Source organism: Ciconia boyciana, chromosome 24, assembly GCF_034638445.1.
Source record: "Ciconia boyciana chromosome 24, ASM3463844v1, whole genome shotgun sequence".
In the NCBI taxonomy this organism is placed as follows: Eukaryota; Metazoa; Chordata; class Aves; order Ciconiiformes; family Ciconiidae; genus Ciconia; species Ciconia boyciana.
In genome coordinates, this window is record NC_132957.1 from 593,415 (window position 1) to 606,962 (window position 13,548).

At 56.7% G+C, this 13,548-nt stretch overlaps 2 protein-coding genes across 5 annotated transcripts; one reads left to right on the forward strand and one right to left on the reverse strand.

Annotated features, from left to right (window-relative positions):
• Nucleotides 1–170: 170 nt before the first annotated feature.
• POLE4 (DNA polymerase epsilon 4, accessory subunit) lies at nt 171–2,943 on the reverse strand. Of its 4 annotated transcripts, XR_012039589.1 has the most exons (5): nt 2,689–2,943; nt 1,649–1,806; nt 1,207–1,381; nt 955–996; nt 171–619 (listed from the first exon to the last, which is right to left on the reverse strand). XR_012039589.1 is itself a non-coding variant. In XM_072845335.1 (4 exons), the coding sequence occupies exons 1-4, from the start codon at nt 2,908–2,910 to the stop codon at nt 606–608; spliced, it is 363 nt and encodes a 120-aa protein (XP_072701436.1). In that variant the 5' UTR covers nt 2,911–2,943; the 3' UTR covers nt 182–605. The 4 variants fall into 4 exon arrangements, 1 of the variants encoding a protein (XP_072701436.1); XR_012039591.1 differs by lacking the exon at nt 1,649–1,806; XM_072845335.1 differs by lacking the exon at nt 1,649–1,806 and having other exon boundaries at nt 182–619; nt 1,297–1,381.
• Nucleotides 2,944–8,578: 5,635 nt separating this feature from the next.
• PRAM1 (PML-RARA regulated adaptor molecule 1) lies at nt 8,579–12,915 on the forward strand. The gene is made up of 9 exons (XM_072845866.1): nt 8,579–8,651; nt 9,151–9,223; nt 9,669–9,781; nt 10,103–10,157; nt 10,462–10,555; nt 10,838–11,000; nt 11,633–11,666; nt 12,278–12,312; nt 12,779–12,915. Exons 1-9 carry the CDS (start codon nt 8,579–8,581, stop codon nt 12,781–12,783), a joined length of 645 nt encoding a protein of 214 aa, XP_072701967.1. The 3' UTR covers nt 12,784–12,915.
• The last annotated feature ends 633 nt before the right edge of the window (nt 12,916–13,548 follow it).

The window sequence follows — 13,548 nt, forward strand, 5'->3', positions numbered from 1 at the left end:
CTGGAGGACAGCTGGGCTTCACTGGGACAGATGCCTTGAGGAAACAATTAGCAAAAGCAAAATGCCATTAGAAGGCATCCTTTCCAAACTATGCCATTTACCACAGTGCTGCAGGAACACCATCCCCTTTGTCCCAGCAGCACAGAGGAGAAATCAGGACAGCATTCAACAACAACAAAAAAATAAATTTAATTGTGTTTGGCCAAGAAACAAACATATACAAAGAAAAATACATTTCCATAAAAAAAAATTCACCACGCCTGGGCATCTGAGCCAAGCCACTCTCCATTCACAGCTTTGTGGTGCTGCAGAGTACCTGGAGACGCAGGGACCACTACTCTGAGCAACCGCGTGTGACCTGGCCAAAGCTGGATAGCAGTCTGCACCGTGGCGGCAGGGCACAGCGAAGTGACATACAAAATATTTATGAAAAAAATATGCATTTTAAATAAAGAACTTACAACAACTTAAACTTTATACAAAATATTATGGTTGCCATTTCAGTGTCTCAATTCTAGGAACTATTTTCAAACTCTCAAGGTCCTGTTTTCCACCCCACATCCATCTCTGCAGTCTCTTTCTCCAGAGAGCTCCGTCTGTCCAGCTCAGTCCAAAGTACCTAAAAATGAAAAAAAAATTATAGTCTCAGGAATCTGAAATGCAGTTATGTGAACAAATGAAACTTGTTTACAAGCTGCCAATGGAGTATGCAGTAACTGTTTAAAGTTTAAGCAAATCACACAGGAGTAAACCCAAATCTAGCTAAAAAGTATTCTACGTGTCTCAGGGTCCACTTGATTTGTGTTTCACCTCTCAGACAGGGGCATAACAAGTTACACTATTAATTATTAAAGATGTGGAAACAAAGGGCTCTGCAAATGATTACGTTCCTTCTCCCCCAAGAAGGAGATTACACAAAATATGGAAACCAAGTGAAACCAAGTAGAAACTCACCCTCCAAAAAAGCAAATTCATCAATAGCTTCAATGGCATTATCTGCAAAGCAAATTGGAAACAATTAACATAGATAAACTGACGCCGTATTGGCATCTGCTTCAAATAGCAGCATTTGAAATGACATCACAGGACAGCGACCAATTTCAAAGAGGTTTACTTGTTTTGGGGCTGATGTGTGAAATTATTAGCGTAATATTTGGTAGAAGAGAAGTTTTTCTCTCCCATCTTCAGAGAAAGAAATAGAAGCACCTATGATTGCTTCTTCACACTGGGACAGGCGGAAAAATCCTCCATCCTAGCAACCCTTTGCTAAGGATAGCACAGAATATGCTGTCATACCCAGGTCTTTTCTCTGCAGAGTTTTCCTTTTTCCTTGCTGAGCGTACACGTAAGCATCTTTGGCTATGGTTTCAACAAACAACTCCTGCAAAGCAAAACCAAGACAGTTTCACACAGGGGATGAGAGAGAGAAGAGAGAATATCCTGAGGAAAGGAAAGGTCCTACAAGACTTCAGGAAGAAACCAGAATCTCCATCTTAACATTTCCTCTTTCCAATAAATAGCTCCGAAAATAACAAATGAAATTGTTGGACAGTGATGCAGATGAGAAGTAACAAGGGAGGAGAGAAGGCCGAGAGTGTATTGGACAGAGATGGCTCCTCTGAACACGTCTGGGAGACCCGCTACACACCAGCTGCTCCCAGGGCACCTTCTGAAGGAGGAAAGGTGTCCTGTGCTCAGCGGATGAAGTGGATCGAGCACGACTGTCCTCGTGTGCCATCCAGCAGATACTTCAGCTGCGGGAAGCAGATGCCCAGCAGCAGGCCTAGGAGTTGCTGCAGGGAGATGCTGAAAGGAAGAGACGAGGGTCTACACACGGATGCTTTCACATGATGCCAAAGCCATCCCACCAAACACACCTCGCCTGTGCAATGGGAGACGCTTTCCAAAGGAGGAAAAAACCCCTCTGCTACACGCTGCTGATTTGCACATCGCAAACCCTCAGCGTGCCGTCAGGGTGAGCTGGAAATCCACCCGAGCGGGCACAGAGCCGGCCGGCGGGCGCAAAGGCCCGGCGCTTCCCGAGAGCAGCTTTCCACAGCCACGATGGCATCGTGGGGACGGCGGCAGCCTCAGGGCGTTTCTTCCCGCCGCCGGGCCGGCTTCGGCGGGATCCCTGACGAGAGGCGTTGCCGCTGCGGGCTCCTCCCGCGGCTTCCCCCGCTTTCTGCCAGCGGCGCCTCTCAACGCGGGGCCGAGCACCGGCCAACCCGGCACCCGCCCCGTCGCCGGGGCGTCTCCGGGCGGACCGAGGGGCGGCAGGGCGAGGGCAGGGGCTACTGGCCCGCTTCCCACCAGGAGAGCTCGGGACGGGCGCCCAGCTACCCTCGCTGCCCGCGGCGGCTCTGCCTGCGGACCGGACAAGGCGTCGGCTGGGAGAGGAAACCCCTCAAACCCTCCAAAAAAAAAACCGCTTAGAAAAAGCCAAGCCGGCGGCTCCACGTCCCACAGACACCGAGCGCAGCGCCGGGGGCTGCGGCTCCCAGGGCCTCCAGCGCCGGCCTTGGCGCGGCCCAGCCGGCTCCCTCAGCCCGGGGGCCCGGCCCCGGCCCCTGCGCCGGCCCCGGCCCGGCAGCAGCGCGGGGGAAGGGGGGCGGCCTCCCACCCGCGGCAGCCGCCTCAGGGCCGCCCGGCCTCCCGCGCCAACCGGGCACCGCCGCCGCCCCTCACCGTGGCCCGCGCCAGGACGAAGACGGCCTCCTGGCTGGCCAGGCTGACGTCCGGGTCCGCCTTCACCAGCGCCTTCACCCGCGCCAGCGGCAGCCGGGCCAAGCGGGCCGGCCCCGTGCCCGGCGGCCCCGCGCCCGCCGCATCCTCCCCCGGCCCCGCCGCCTCCGCGCCCGCCGCCGGCACCGGCACGGGCACAGGCACGGCCCCCGCCGCCGCCGCCATCCCGCGCCCAGGGCCGCGCCTGCGCGGGGCCGCCGCGGGGAGGGGACGGGCGGGCACGGAGGGCCCGGCCCCGCGGAGCGGGCGGCCGCTGCGGGGTGTGCGCCCGGCGGTGCCCGGAGCCCGCGGAGCGGCTGTGCCGGGGGGGGGGCTGCCCGCAGAGCCGGGGGCGCTCAGCGTCCCCCCCCGTCCCCCCAGCATGGGCCTCGAGCTCCCCATCACCCCCAAATACGGCCTGTCATCCTCCCCTTCACCACCATCCCCCCGCCGTGGCCCTTGAGCTTCCAGTCACCTCATGCCCCCCTAAACACGGCCCTTCCGCCTCCCCGTTGCCCCCACCCCCCAAACACGGGCCTTGAGCTCCCCATCATCCCTCCTCAAAGATGGCCTTTGGGGCCTCCCTGCCACCCCTTGTCCCCCAAACACGGCTCTTCGGCCTCCCTCTCCCCCCAAACACGGCTCTGCCCTCCCCGTGGCAGCGGCACTGGAGCAGTGGGGCAGGCGGTGATGGGGACCCACCTCCCCGAGGAGGTGGCTGTCACTGCCGGCTGCCTGCCCTGTGCCCCCATGATGGCTCCCCGCGGGTCGGGTGCAGGACCTCCCTACACACCCCTCTCTATCCTGCCTCCAGCTACTGGGATCAAACCCTCCAGTGCCCCCCGTGGGCACCCACCACCCTCTGCAGGACCCCCGGGGACCACCACCCTTGGCCAACAAGTGCCTGTCCCAGCCTTCCCCATGTCCTTGATGCACTGTCTTATCCTTAACACCATCTGCAGGCAGGAGCCACCGTGCGCACTGCTGGTGGGACACCTTCCCGAAGGGCTGGAGGGACATGCCACCCTGGGGCAGGGACATCAGTGCCCGCCCACAGCTGGCCAGAGCATCCCTGCCACGGGGCTTGACTCAACCTCAGACCTTTCCTGCCTCTGAGGCAATAAACGGTGAAACCATAACGTTTCAACACAGAGATGGCCCAACTCGGCTGCCACGCCGTGCAGAGCACTTCCCCTGCTTCCCAGCAGAGCTCGGCTCTTCAACGGAGCAAATGTTCCCCAGTTTTGGATATGCTGGAAAGCCATAGCCCTCTCCCCAGCCCTCCCGTGCTCCTGCAGAGCTTGGCTGCACAGGGCCGTGCTGGTTTTGCTGTGCGACCCCTGCGAACCACCTCCACCCTCTGAAGGTCTCATGGGGCTCTGAAGACCTGACCTGCATCGGGTTCATCTTGGCCACCATCAGACAAGAACATAACCCACCCTCCTGGTCTTCGCGGCAGCCTGTCCCTTGCACCTCAGAGTCGCTCCCTGAACCCCAGGCTCTTTTCTGGATGAGACTCTTATGGGCAGCAGGGCTTGGTGGGCTTCAAGCTTCCCAACAGCAGCAGAGTCCAAGCTAGCAGTGCACCAAGAGCTGCTCCTCCTCCTCCTCCTCCTCTTTCTCCTCCTCCTCCTCCTCGTGCTGTTTCACAGCCAGGCTACATTGACTTCCTGGCATTGCACACAGCTTCTCGCCAACCATTAGGAAAGAGCTTCTGGTTTCAGGGGAGGGGGACTTCGGAGAGGCTCACCTTGCACAAGTCCTCTGCTTGAATGCCTCTGGTGGCCTTAGAAAGGAGGTGAGCACGCAGGAAAGCATCCACTGATGGAAAATGGTGAGTAAGAACCGGACCTGGGCTGCACTGGACCTGGGGACAGAGCACGGGGAGCGGAGCCATGTCTCCTGCTTGGAAAGGTTTTGGCGGTGTCCTTGCAAGGGGCTGGATCCTGCCAAGACCCTTGCTCCTCCTGGAAGACAAAGTCCTCCTGTATGTCTGAGCTGGTGGAGCTTCAAAGGTCTCTGACCAGTTCCTGGTCTGAGTGTGAGATTTTCTGGGTGACGTTGGGCTGGATGTAAAATCTGTGAAAGAGGAGGAGGTCACATACTGCCACGGAGTCCAGGAGAGCACCCACCAGTGCAAAATGTATTGAAAAAGCTGGAATTGATCATGGTGACAGTGGTGCTGTATCCCACAGGTACACCTGGGGGCTCTGTGCAAGTCCCAGCTCATGGAACAGCTCCAAAATTGATGGTTACAAACCTCTGAATCATTCAGGTGCCAAAAATCCCAGTGGCGTGTTTGGGAATCTGGAAAAAGTTGCTTTTTTTCACTAGTTTGAGTGAAAGCCCCACTGCCTGGTGTGCAGGAAACAGAATTCGCGCTGCTTTACCACAGGCTACGCTCAGAGTGCTGTGTTTGCAGCGTTTGCCAGGGAAATTGGGGTGACTGCCTGGGAATGCGAGGGGAACTTGCACTTATTTAGGTATATAAACATTTGAGCACTTATGTCTAAAAATATTGCGCTAGCTTCTTTGCATACTAGCCCTTCTGTTGTGAAAGAAAAAAATTACGCAAGCACAAACCCAAACTGAAATCCCAGAGGGAGGAGAACTTCAAAATCAAAGCCTACAGCTTGCCGAGGGCAAAGAGCCGAAGGGACACTGTGATCCGGGGACAAGGGAGTGGGAGAAAGATGGGGAGGGCAAGATGATCCCTCCCCTCCCATAAGGTCCATCTGAGAAGCTTAGGAAAAATGTAACCCCATCCCACCTGAGTTTTGTGCCATACCTTGAACCTGGCACTCTTCTTCCAAAAGTCATCCAGACTCCTCCTGGCAGCCTTCCTCTGGAGGCTTCAGAAAAAGGTGCTTTTTGGTCATTCAGGAAGCCAGGGTCAGCTCTGTGCTGGGGCCGGCGTGCCCCAGTTCACGTGTACAGTGTGAGCAGCACAGGAAACGCGCTGGTCAGAGAAGTAGGGCAGATCTGCTGCCGCTTGGCCTGGTTTTTTGCACGCAGGCTTTGGCAGGATGAGTTTCAGCAGCACCGTCCTGGGTTTTCCTCCAGGGAGGGATGCTGGTGGCTCTGTGTGGTGTCCCCCACCAACTGCTGCCTGACTGCCCTGGGTTCACCATGGACTTCATGGGAACCAGGACCAGGGCAAGGCAGGTTGCTCCCATCTGAGCCCTGGGCAATGTCTACATCTCAAATTCTGCCCTCAGGAGCTTTGCTACTAGTAGCAAAGCTCCCACCCCATAATCCCCCATCCCATCCCTCTGTTTTGATGGTCCCTGGTAGTGGACGAAGGGTGGATCAGACCAAAAGACTCCATGAAACGCCTCCTGGATGCCCTCAGGGCGGTGGGACCTGTTCCCGACCTGGTGCAGCCCAGTGTTGTTTTCTGAGGCATGCTCTAGGACTGCTTTGAGCAAAGACCACATTTCATGGAGGAGGCTTGGTGTCAGGCCATGCTGAAGAAATATTGCATTCCCCAGGGGGCTCTTTGACTCGTTTTCCTCCATGGTGTTTTAACTGGAGCTTTTCTTAATGGTCGCAGACACATCTGGCGGGGAAAGAGGCTTTGGTGAGGCACCTACAGGCAAAGCTCCAAGGGAACAGGAAAGACCCTCCCGAAGCAGGCAGCTGGCTGGAGAGTCGCTCTGCAGCATCCCCTGCAACAGAGCTGGGACAGACCCCTGCACCGGGCTCCAAGGGCGAGCCACCTCCCGAGCCCACCCGGACCAGGAGGGTGGACTTCAGCAGGGCTTCTCCGTCTCACAGTAAAGGTCAGAGTGTGGGACAGCGTTTGTCTCCTCATATGACCTGTGAGACCCCGGGATGGGTGGTGCGACTGAAGAAGGGGATTGCTCAAGATGCCAGCTTCCCCCCAGTCCCTGCAAAGCCAGGAGGAGGAGATGCATTGAACAAGGAGGTGGGAGCCACCTCCGATCCTCCCCAGAGAAACCCAGCCCAGCGGACATGGCCACTTGCCAAAGACAAGGGTGCTCCAGCAGCTCCTGCCAAAGGCGCAGCTGTTGCAGCCTCCCGGGATGCTGCGGGAAGCCCCCACGGGACGGGGCACCCAGCTGTGCCTCGGAGGAAGCCTTTGCCACATGTCAAGGCGCTGGGGGCGAGGCCGGCCAAGCCCAGGCGCCCTCCTGTTGTGGATCTGGAGAAGTTCGGTGCGGCTGCACATCCTGGGACACCCAGCCGTCCTGCCATGGAGCCACCAAGTAGCGCTCAGCCGGGTATGGCCAGGCACCTGCAAGTCCCCCAGAGAAGGATACTTTTCAGGAAGGAAAATCTCCCCAGTTAGAGTCTGGAGCTCCTGGGAGATGGAAATATTGGGGGGGCTGATGGAGAGGTGGGGGCTGGTAATGCCCAAGGGGCTTTTATAGGCATAGCATGCGGAAAGGAATGAGAGAGGACAGCAGGTGAAGAAAAGAAGGGGACAGTACCTGGGGACAGGTATCAGGCTCTGGGGTGCTTGTAGGGAGTAAGGTTGGAGTAACATGAGGGATGCTGACAAACTGGAGTAAGCCCAGTGCAGGGCACTAAGATGGTTGGGGGTTGCAGCATGTGGGGAAAGAGAGGCCGAGACCCAGGCTTGTTTGGCTGGGAGGAGAGAGAGTGAAGGGGAGATCCTCTCACTGCCCACAGCTACCTAACAGGAGGAGAAAATGGAGCAAGACTCTTCCCAGAGGTGCCCAGGAGCAGGACCAGAGGCGACAGGCATGAGTAGGGGAAATTCCAGTTAGATATTAGGAGAAGGCTCTTTCCTGTGTTCCTGTGAGAGTGGTGCAGTCCTGCAAGCAGGCACCAGGGAGATGGGCATCTCCATCCTTGGAGATATTCAGTTGTCACGTGGATGAGGCCCTAAACAACCTGCTCTAGCTCTGAGGCCAGCCCTGCTCTGAGCAGGAGGTTGGATGACACTCCAGAGGTCCTTTCCAACCAGTCCACCCTTGTGTGGCTGTACGAGCAGACAAGTCTGACTGGTGAGAAGCAGAGCTGGTCTCCATCCTCTGGGCAAGAAGCACTTACACACCCCGTGGCCAAGGGGCAGAAGCTCTCTGAAGCTGGCAGCACGTTGCCTGCAACACTGTCCACCTCCAAGCCTGAGGGAGCCACCGAGACTCCCCAGGCACAGCCAGAGCTATGGCCACCGGGGCCACGGTGCTGGCTTGGTGTGCCCTCCTTACCGGCTGTCCATGGGACACAGGGCTTGGTGCCTCTTGGACGTGGTGGTTCTCCGTTCAGCATGAGCCCTGCCATGCTCCATGGAGGCCTTCCAGATCTAGGCAGATTTGCTGGTTTCTAACAGCTGCCGCTCTGCTAATCCACACCCTGGGTGATGAAACTTGTTTCAAATCCCGTTTCTTCCTCAACTCCTCTAAGTTCTTGTTCACCACCCCATTTAAAGGATGGTTCCTTACTAACCAGCTCACACCATAGCCGTGGGGTAGAGGGCAACTGTGAGAGTAGAGCCTCTCTTCCTTTCCTTATGAGAGCTGCAAACCCTAGCTGGTTTATGTTATTATTATAAGACATTATTATTGTATTAGCACTCAGAGGCCTTTCTCAGGCCTGGACGTGCTGTTGTGCAGGGAGATGCTCACCCACTGAGACCGGCCCCGGCCCTGGGCTGAGGGGCCCTGATCTGCTCTCCGCATGTCCTACAGACCAGCAGTTTTCAAGTATTTATTTGTCTCATGGGTACTGAGGCACGTTTGAACATCTAGAATTACACCCCTGCCCTGATTTGGTTATTTTTGTTAACTTTTAGGGCAATCTTACGATTTTTAGAGCCTGGTATATGATTGTGCATTACTTGGTACAATAACCCAGCAGAGCTGCGATGTTGTACTGTGGATCTTTGTGCCAGTTGTTGGTTGGTCTGGTTGACCAGGCTGGTGACAGCTACGAGGCTGGTGATAAAAATAACGAGATCTTAGCAGGGGTGTAGGTATGCCAGTGATCGTACAGGGTGCAGCAGCATGTTCTGGCTGATGATATTCCTGAGCACATGGAGATATCCAGGACTTGCCCTGACTCTGGTACAGATCTGGAGTTTGGGGTTTTCACCACATTCAAAATACCCATTTTGGCCTCTTCCCCTCCCCTTTCATCACTGGTCCAGGGAGAAAGTAACATTAGGGACATAAGAATGGGAAAATATATATTAAAGCTCCCCAGTGAGCTCCCTGATGAGCCGTGCCCCAGTGTGCTAGGAGGAAAGAAAATCCACAGATGGGCCATGGAGTAAAAACACCTCACTAGATCCAGATGTGCAGTCAGTTTTATCTCCCCGCATCCCTCTACACTAAATCTAGCCCAGGGCAGCTCTGACCCTCGGGGTGGGTGATAGAGTCAAGGAGAAAATGTGAAATAATCCCTCGCTGCTCCCTCCCGTTCCTCTTTTTACCATAGGTTACCTGAAACCAGGCTACATTGCATCAGCCGCAGCGCGGTTCCCGCCGCAGGATGCTCCAAGTGTAACAGGGTAAGGACTGAGGCGGCACTTTTATTCTAGGTGGCTTCCGGGCTGTCCCAACCCATGGGAAGTGCACGAGAGGGAACAGCAAGAGGGTCCGTGCATTTTCCTGCCTGCTCCCGGAGCCCAGTGTGGGACGGCACCTTGTGCAGGCAGCTCCTGCGGTGCAAAGCGCCGTCCTTCGTGGGCTGCATTACCGCACAGGTCTGGCTGCTGCCGTTGCACTCCGCTGCCCATCTCCTGTGGCACACCCCAGGCTGCTGTGCCACACTGCCGAGCCTTGTGAGGGGCTGCTGGCACGTGGCACAGAGCTGCTGTCCTGCTCTGCCCCAGACTGGGGCCAACCCACGGGCAGCCCAACCACCTGCTGCCCACCCTCCTCCTCAATCCTGGCCTTGGCCCCCAGTGCCATCGCTGCAACAGGGCTTCCTAATCGCTGTCTGCCTTGTCACAGGGATGAAGATGAGATATACGATGATGTAGAGCCTGTTGGGCTGCTCAGGAGAGGCCAAGGCTTTCTGCAGCCCTCCATGTCCCGGCCACCAGCATATCCCCGCCCTGGAGGAGGTGAGTAGAGGAGGGGCCGGGATGCTGGTTGATGTGAGCGCTGCAGCTCAGAGAGCCTCGAGGCCCCAACAAGCCATGGGCAGCAGCAGAGCCCGTGCTGAGCCCGCTGCTCCCATGCACGGGAGGGCGATGGGTTTCTCTGCTGCCTTGTAAATGGGCATGGGAAACCCTGATCCCCCCTGTGCTCAGGGGCAAACTCAGGGTTTGGTCCTAGGAGGAGAAAGCTCTTGCTGCTGTTTCAGTCTTGTGTCCTGTCTCAGCAGGTGTCTACACCTTATAGCAGCCTCACGGCAGCACCTCTCCTGGTGTTTGGTTTTACAGGTGGAGATGCCGGTCAAGCCTCTAACAGGGTTGCCTTGCTGGCAGCTGCACAGAGGTAACAGGGGTTTTTACTCTAAGGGTCCCAAAATGGCCAGGGCTCCTTGCTGCTTTGACAAAGCTGGTGGTTTAATGGTCTCTGCTGGGCTTGTGATAGAAATGTCCATGGTGAAGAGCACAAGCGGCAGGTTTAAACCTCGCCTGAGAGCCGCAGCAGCCCTGGAGGGAGGCACCTTCGGGCGCTGGGGGAGAGCTGGTGCAGGGAAATGTGACGGGGCAGCAACCCCGGGGGGAGAAGGGGAAGGGAGGGAGCAGAGCATGGGGTCACCTGAGCTTTCCCATGACTTGCAACAACTCTGCAGAGAAGCCCAGGTCTCCCGGAAGATGAAGCCAATGACACTCAAGGAATGCAAGAAGGAAGAGAAGGCAGACAGGGAGTTTCAGAAGAAATTCAAGGTGAGCAGCAACAAGCGATCACTTATCCCTCTAAGCTCCCCTCACCTCCTGGGAAGGGCACAACACAATGGCAGAGAGGAGCTGTGCTCCGCAGAGACCAGCCGACAGCCAGGTCACACCTGCCCTGTTCACCACTGAAACATCCCCAGATCAGACCAGTCCCACAGACCATTTGGCTAGAGAGGGATCAGCTTTTTCCGAGAAGGGAGAACGGTCGGAGCTGCCCGGCTCAGGCTACCCTGGGGTGGCTGCCGAGCTGCAGCGCTGCTGTTTGTATTTCAGTTCGAAGGAAACATCAACGTCCTGACTCAGATGATGGTTGACCCCGCAGCAATGGAGAAGAGGGGCGGAGGGAAGAACCTGCCGCTTAGACGAGGAGAAATTCTTGATGTCATTCAGTTTACAAATGAGGAGCAAATCCTCTGCCGAAACAGCCAGAGGAGGTGTAAGTCTGTGGGGGCTGAGGCTTTGCCTGCAGCAGGGATCACAGCACACAAAGTTTTAGGAACAAGTTTCTTCGTGTGCACACACCCTGGTAGACAGCAGGAGACATCCCCTTGCCGTTAGGCAGACCCGACATGTATCCTGGGTCTCAAATGTTCCTACTTTTCTTTGCCCAAACGTCCTGCTCTTCCTCCTGCTCAGCACCAGCATTTCTGCTGTTAGCTGGGCTTGTCGGCTCCCTCTGCTAAAAGCCTTCACAGTTCCCAGACCCTCTCAGCCACCAGCCCGGCACATCAGGCTTTGCCATAGGCATGGACTCCACAAGCCACATTTGCACCGGAGGATGCTCAGGTGAAATGGGCTGCAGATCCCCCAGGCAGAGAGACAGGGATCAGGCTCTTCCCAGCCAGCTGCCACCCAGCCTGGCAGGCTCATTCCCTGCATTGCCCCGAGCAGGTTCCTCCCAAGGGTCCAGCTCGGCTTCCCAGAGCTGGGCTCCTCCTTGCCCCCAGCTCTCCCTGGGGATGCGAGACGTTGCTAAACCCTGGCTTTCCTGGGCAGAGGCAGGTGCTGGGGTGAGACCATGCATGTGCCCTGGCACAACCTGACATGCTTTTCCTCGCTCTGTTGCAGATGGCTACGTGCCCCGGGCTGTGATGCTACACTTGTGAGTACCTCTTCCCCAGACCCTTCCTCCCTGCTCCACGAGCTGTAGCAATTTCCCAGCGAGTGCCCAGCACCGAACCAGCCCTGGCCATTGAGTGCCAACTCAAAATCATCCTACCCAGGCAGTGATCATAAGCATAACACTGGCTAGTTACCCTGGGGGTGGAATCTGTCATGGTGTCAGGAGAGGTTCTGGCACTGGGAGCAACTTCCTGGGGCATTGTGAGCCTTCCCCAGGCTGTGGTCCCTCACATGGGACCTGCCCAGACACTGTTCAGATGCTGCCGGTGGCATGGCACCACGGGCCAGTGCTGCCCCTCTGCGCAGCTGGGTCTGCGGCTCCCGGCAGCCTGGGACGGGGCCACCGTCCATGCGCAATGTGAGAGGGGCCGGAGCTGTGCTCACCCCACACCAGAGGATCCCATCTCTGCAGGGAGAGCACGAGGCTGGGAGGAGGTGAACGGGGCTGTGTGGAGGACACCAGAGCCCACAGACATGTTACGAGAGACAGGACAGACGCAGCAGCAGGAGCTGGCCCTCGCCTCAGTGTTGAGAGGTGGTAAGGACATGGGAGACCAGACTGCTCACAGCACCCCATCTTTTTCCTTGCAGGGACACTGACATCTATGATGACGTTGAGATTTACGGTAGGTGCAGAGGGAACCTCTGCCATAGCACCTTTGCCAAGCGCCGGGTGCTGCTCCCTGGCATGGGCAGGCAGCAGCAATCCCCACGCCAGCACCAGGGCCTCCCCACTTTCCCTCTCTCCCCTCCCTCTCTGCGATTCCTCTCACTCTCTGGGACATCCCTTCCTTTCTCTCAGTTCCCCACAGGTCCTCATATTCCTCTGTTCCCAATTATTTGGACTTCCCCACACCCTTTCCCTTCTCAGCTTGCTCCCTCCTCTTTCTGGCAGCCCCAGGGAATCTTTGATGTCCTTTGAGATGTCCCTGATCCCCCAGACAACGCGGGATGCCCTTTCCTGAGCAGTTGCTCCCAGCATGCAAACTCCATCCCCCGGCTCGCAGACGGCTCTGAAAATGGAGCTGAATAGAGACAACTGTATTTTAGCTGTGCCGATGAGCAAACATTTTATCTAATTCTGCCTGGCAGGTTGAGCGATCCATGCCAAAGCCAAAGGCACAAGACAGCACCAACAGAGACCTCCCCAAGGGCCGAAACATGAAAAGCACTATATGCCACGCTCCTGCTTTGGAAGGAGCTCTGCTTCCTCGGAGACAGCCTGCAAAAGCCACCGTGTCCCTGCTGAAACAGCAGCGAGGCTGTTCAGCATACTGCGGGGCTGCAAGAATCCTGTCCCACAGGGGCAGAGGGTTCAGAGAGATTCTCAAGTCAAGCCTTCTCTTTGGCTTTGATTTGTCTGTGTAAAATATGCCAATGGTTTGAGAGGGTTTCGTGGTCTTATTTGGGGGGGGGGGTGGTGGTGGTGGTGGTGTAAGATCTGGGCCAGAGAGGTTTTAACTCGGAGAGGTTTTACTGTTTCCCCATTCCCAGAGCATCCTCAGCCTGGGAACAGTGCTGTATCCCTAAACCCACCCACCCCGTCCTTCAGCTGCCTTCTGCACCGCTCTCCTGCCCCAGTGAGACTCCTGGCCTGAGCCAGAGTCAAACTGGACATAGAAATACTCTAAAATATTGTGGGCAGCAATGATTATTGACCAAGCATCCCAGCAGCATCCCGTGGCCTTGGGGCAGCTTCCCTGCAGAGCTGGCGGGGGGGTGGATCTGTTGGGGTAGATATTCCTCTGGGTACATTCAGCATCACCCGTCAGTGCCTTGGGCTGACAGTCTGTGCAGACTGCCATGGGAAATTCTTCAATTAGCTGGGAAACAGTCTTCCTTTGCAAGCTTTGCCCTTACGA

Excerpts from the sequence above, each read along its gene's own strand:
- POLE4 (XM_072845335.1), bottom strand. The coding sequence starts at position 2,910 with ATGGCGGCGGCGGCGGGGGCCGTGCCTGTGCCCGTGCCGGTGCCGGCG. Across the intron at positions 1,382-2,688 it reads TCGTCCTGGCGCGGGCCACG|GAGTTGTTTGTTGAAACCAT; the intron begins GTGAGGGGCGGC and ends TTTGCTTTGCAG. Across the intron at positions 997-1,296 it reads TCTGCAGAGAAAAGACCTGG|ATAATGCCATTGAAGCTATT; the intron begins GTATGACAGCAT and ends TTTGCTTTGCAG.
- PRAM1 (XM_072845866.1), top strand. The coding sequence starts at position 8,579 with ATGTTGTACTGTGGATCTTTGTGCCAGTTGTTGGTTGGTCTGGTTGAC. Across the intron at positions 10,158-10,461 it reads TTGCTGGCAGCTGCACAGAG|AGAAGCCCAGGTCTCCCGGA; the intron begins GTAACAGGGGTT and ends ACAACTCTGCAG. Across the intron at positions 11,001-11,632 it reads CCGAAACAGCCAGAGGAGGT|ATGGCTACGTGCCCCGGGCT; the intron begins GTAAGTCTGTGG and ends GCTCTGTTGCAG.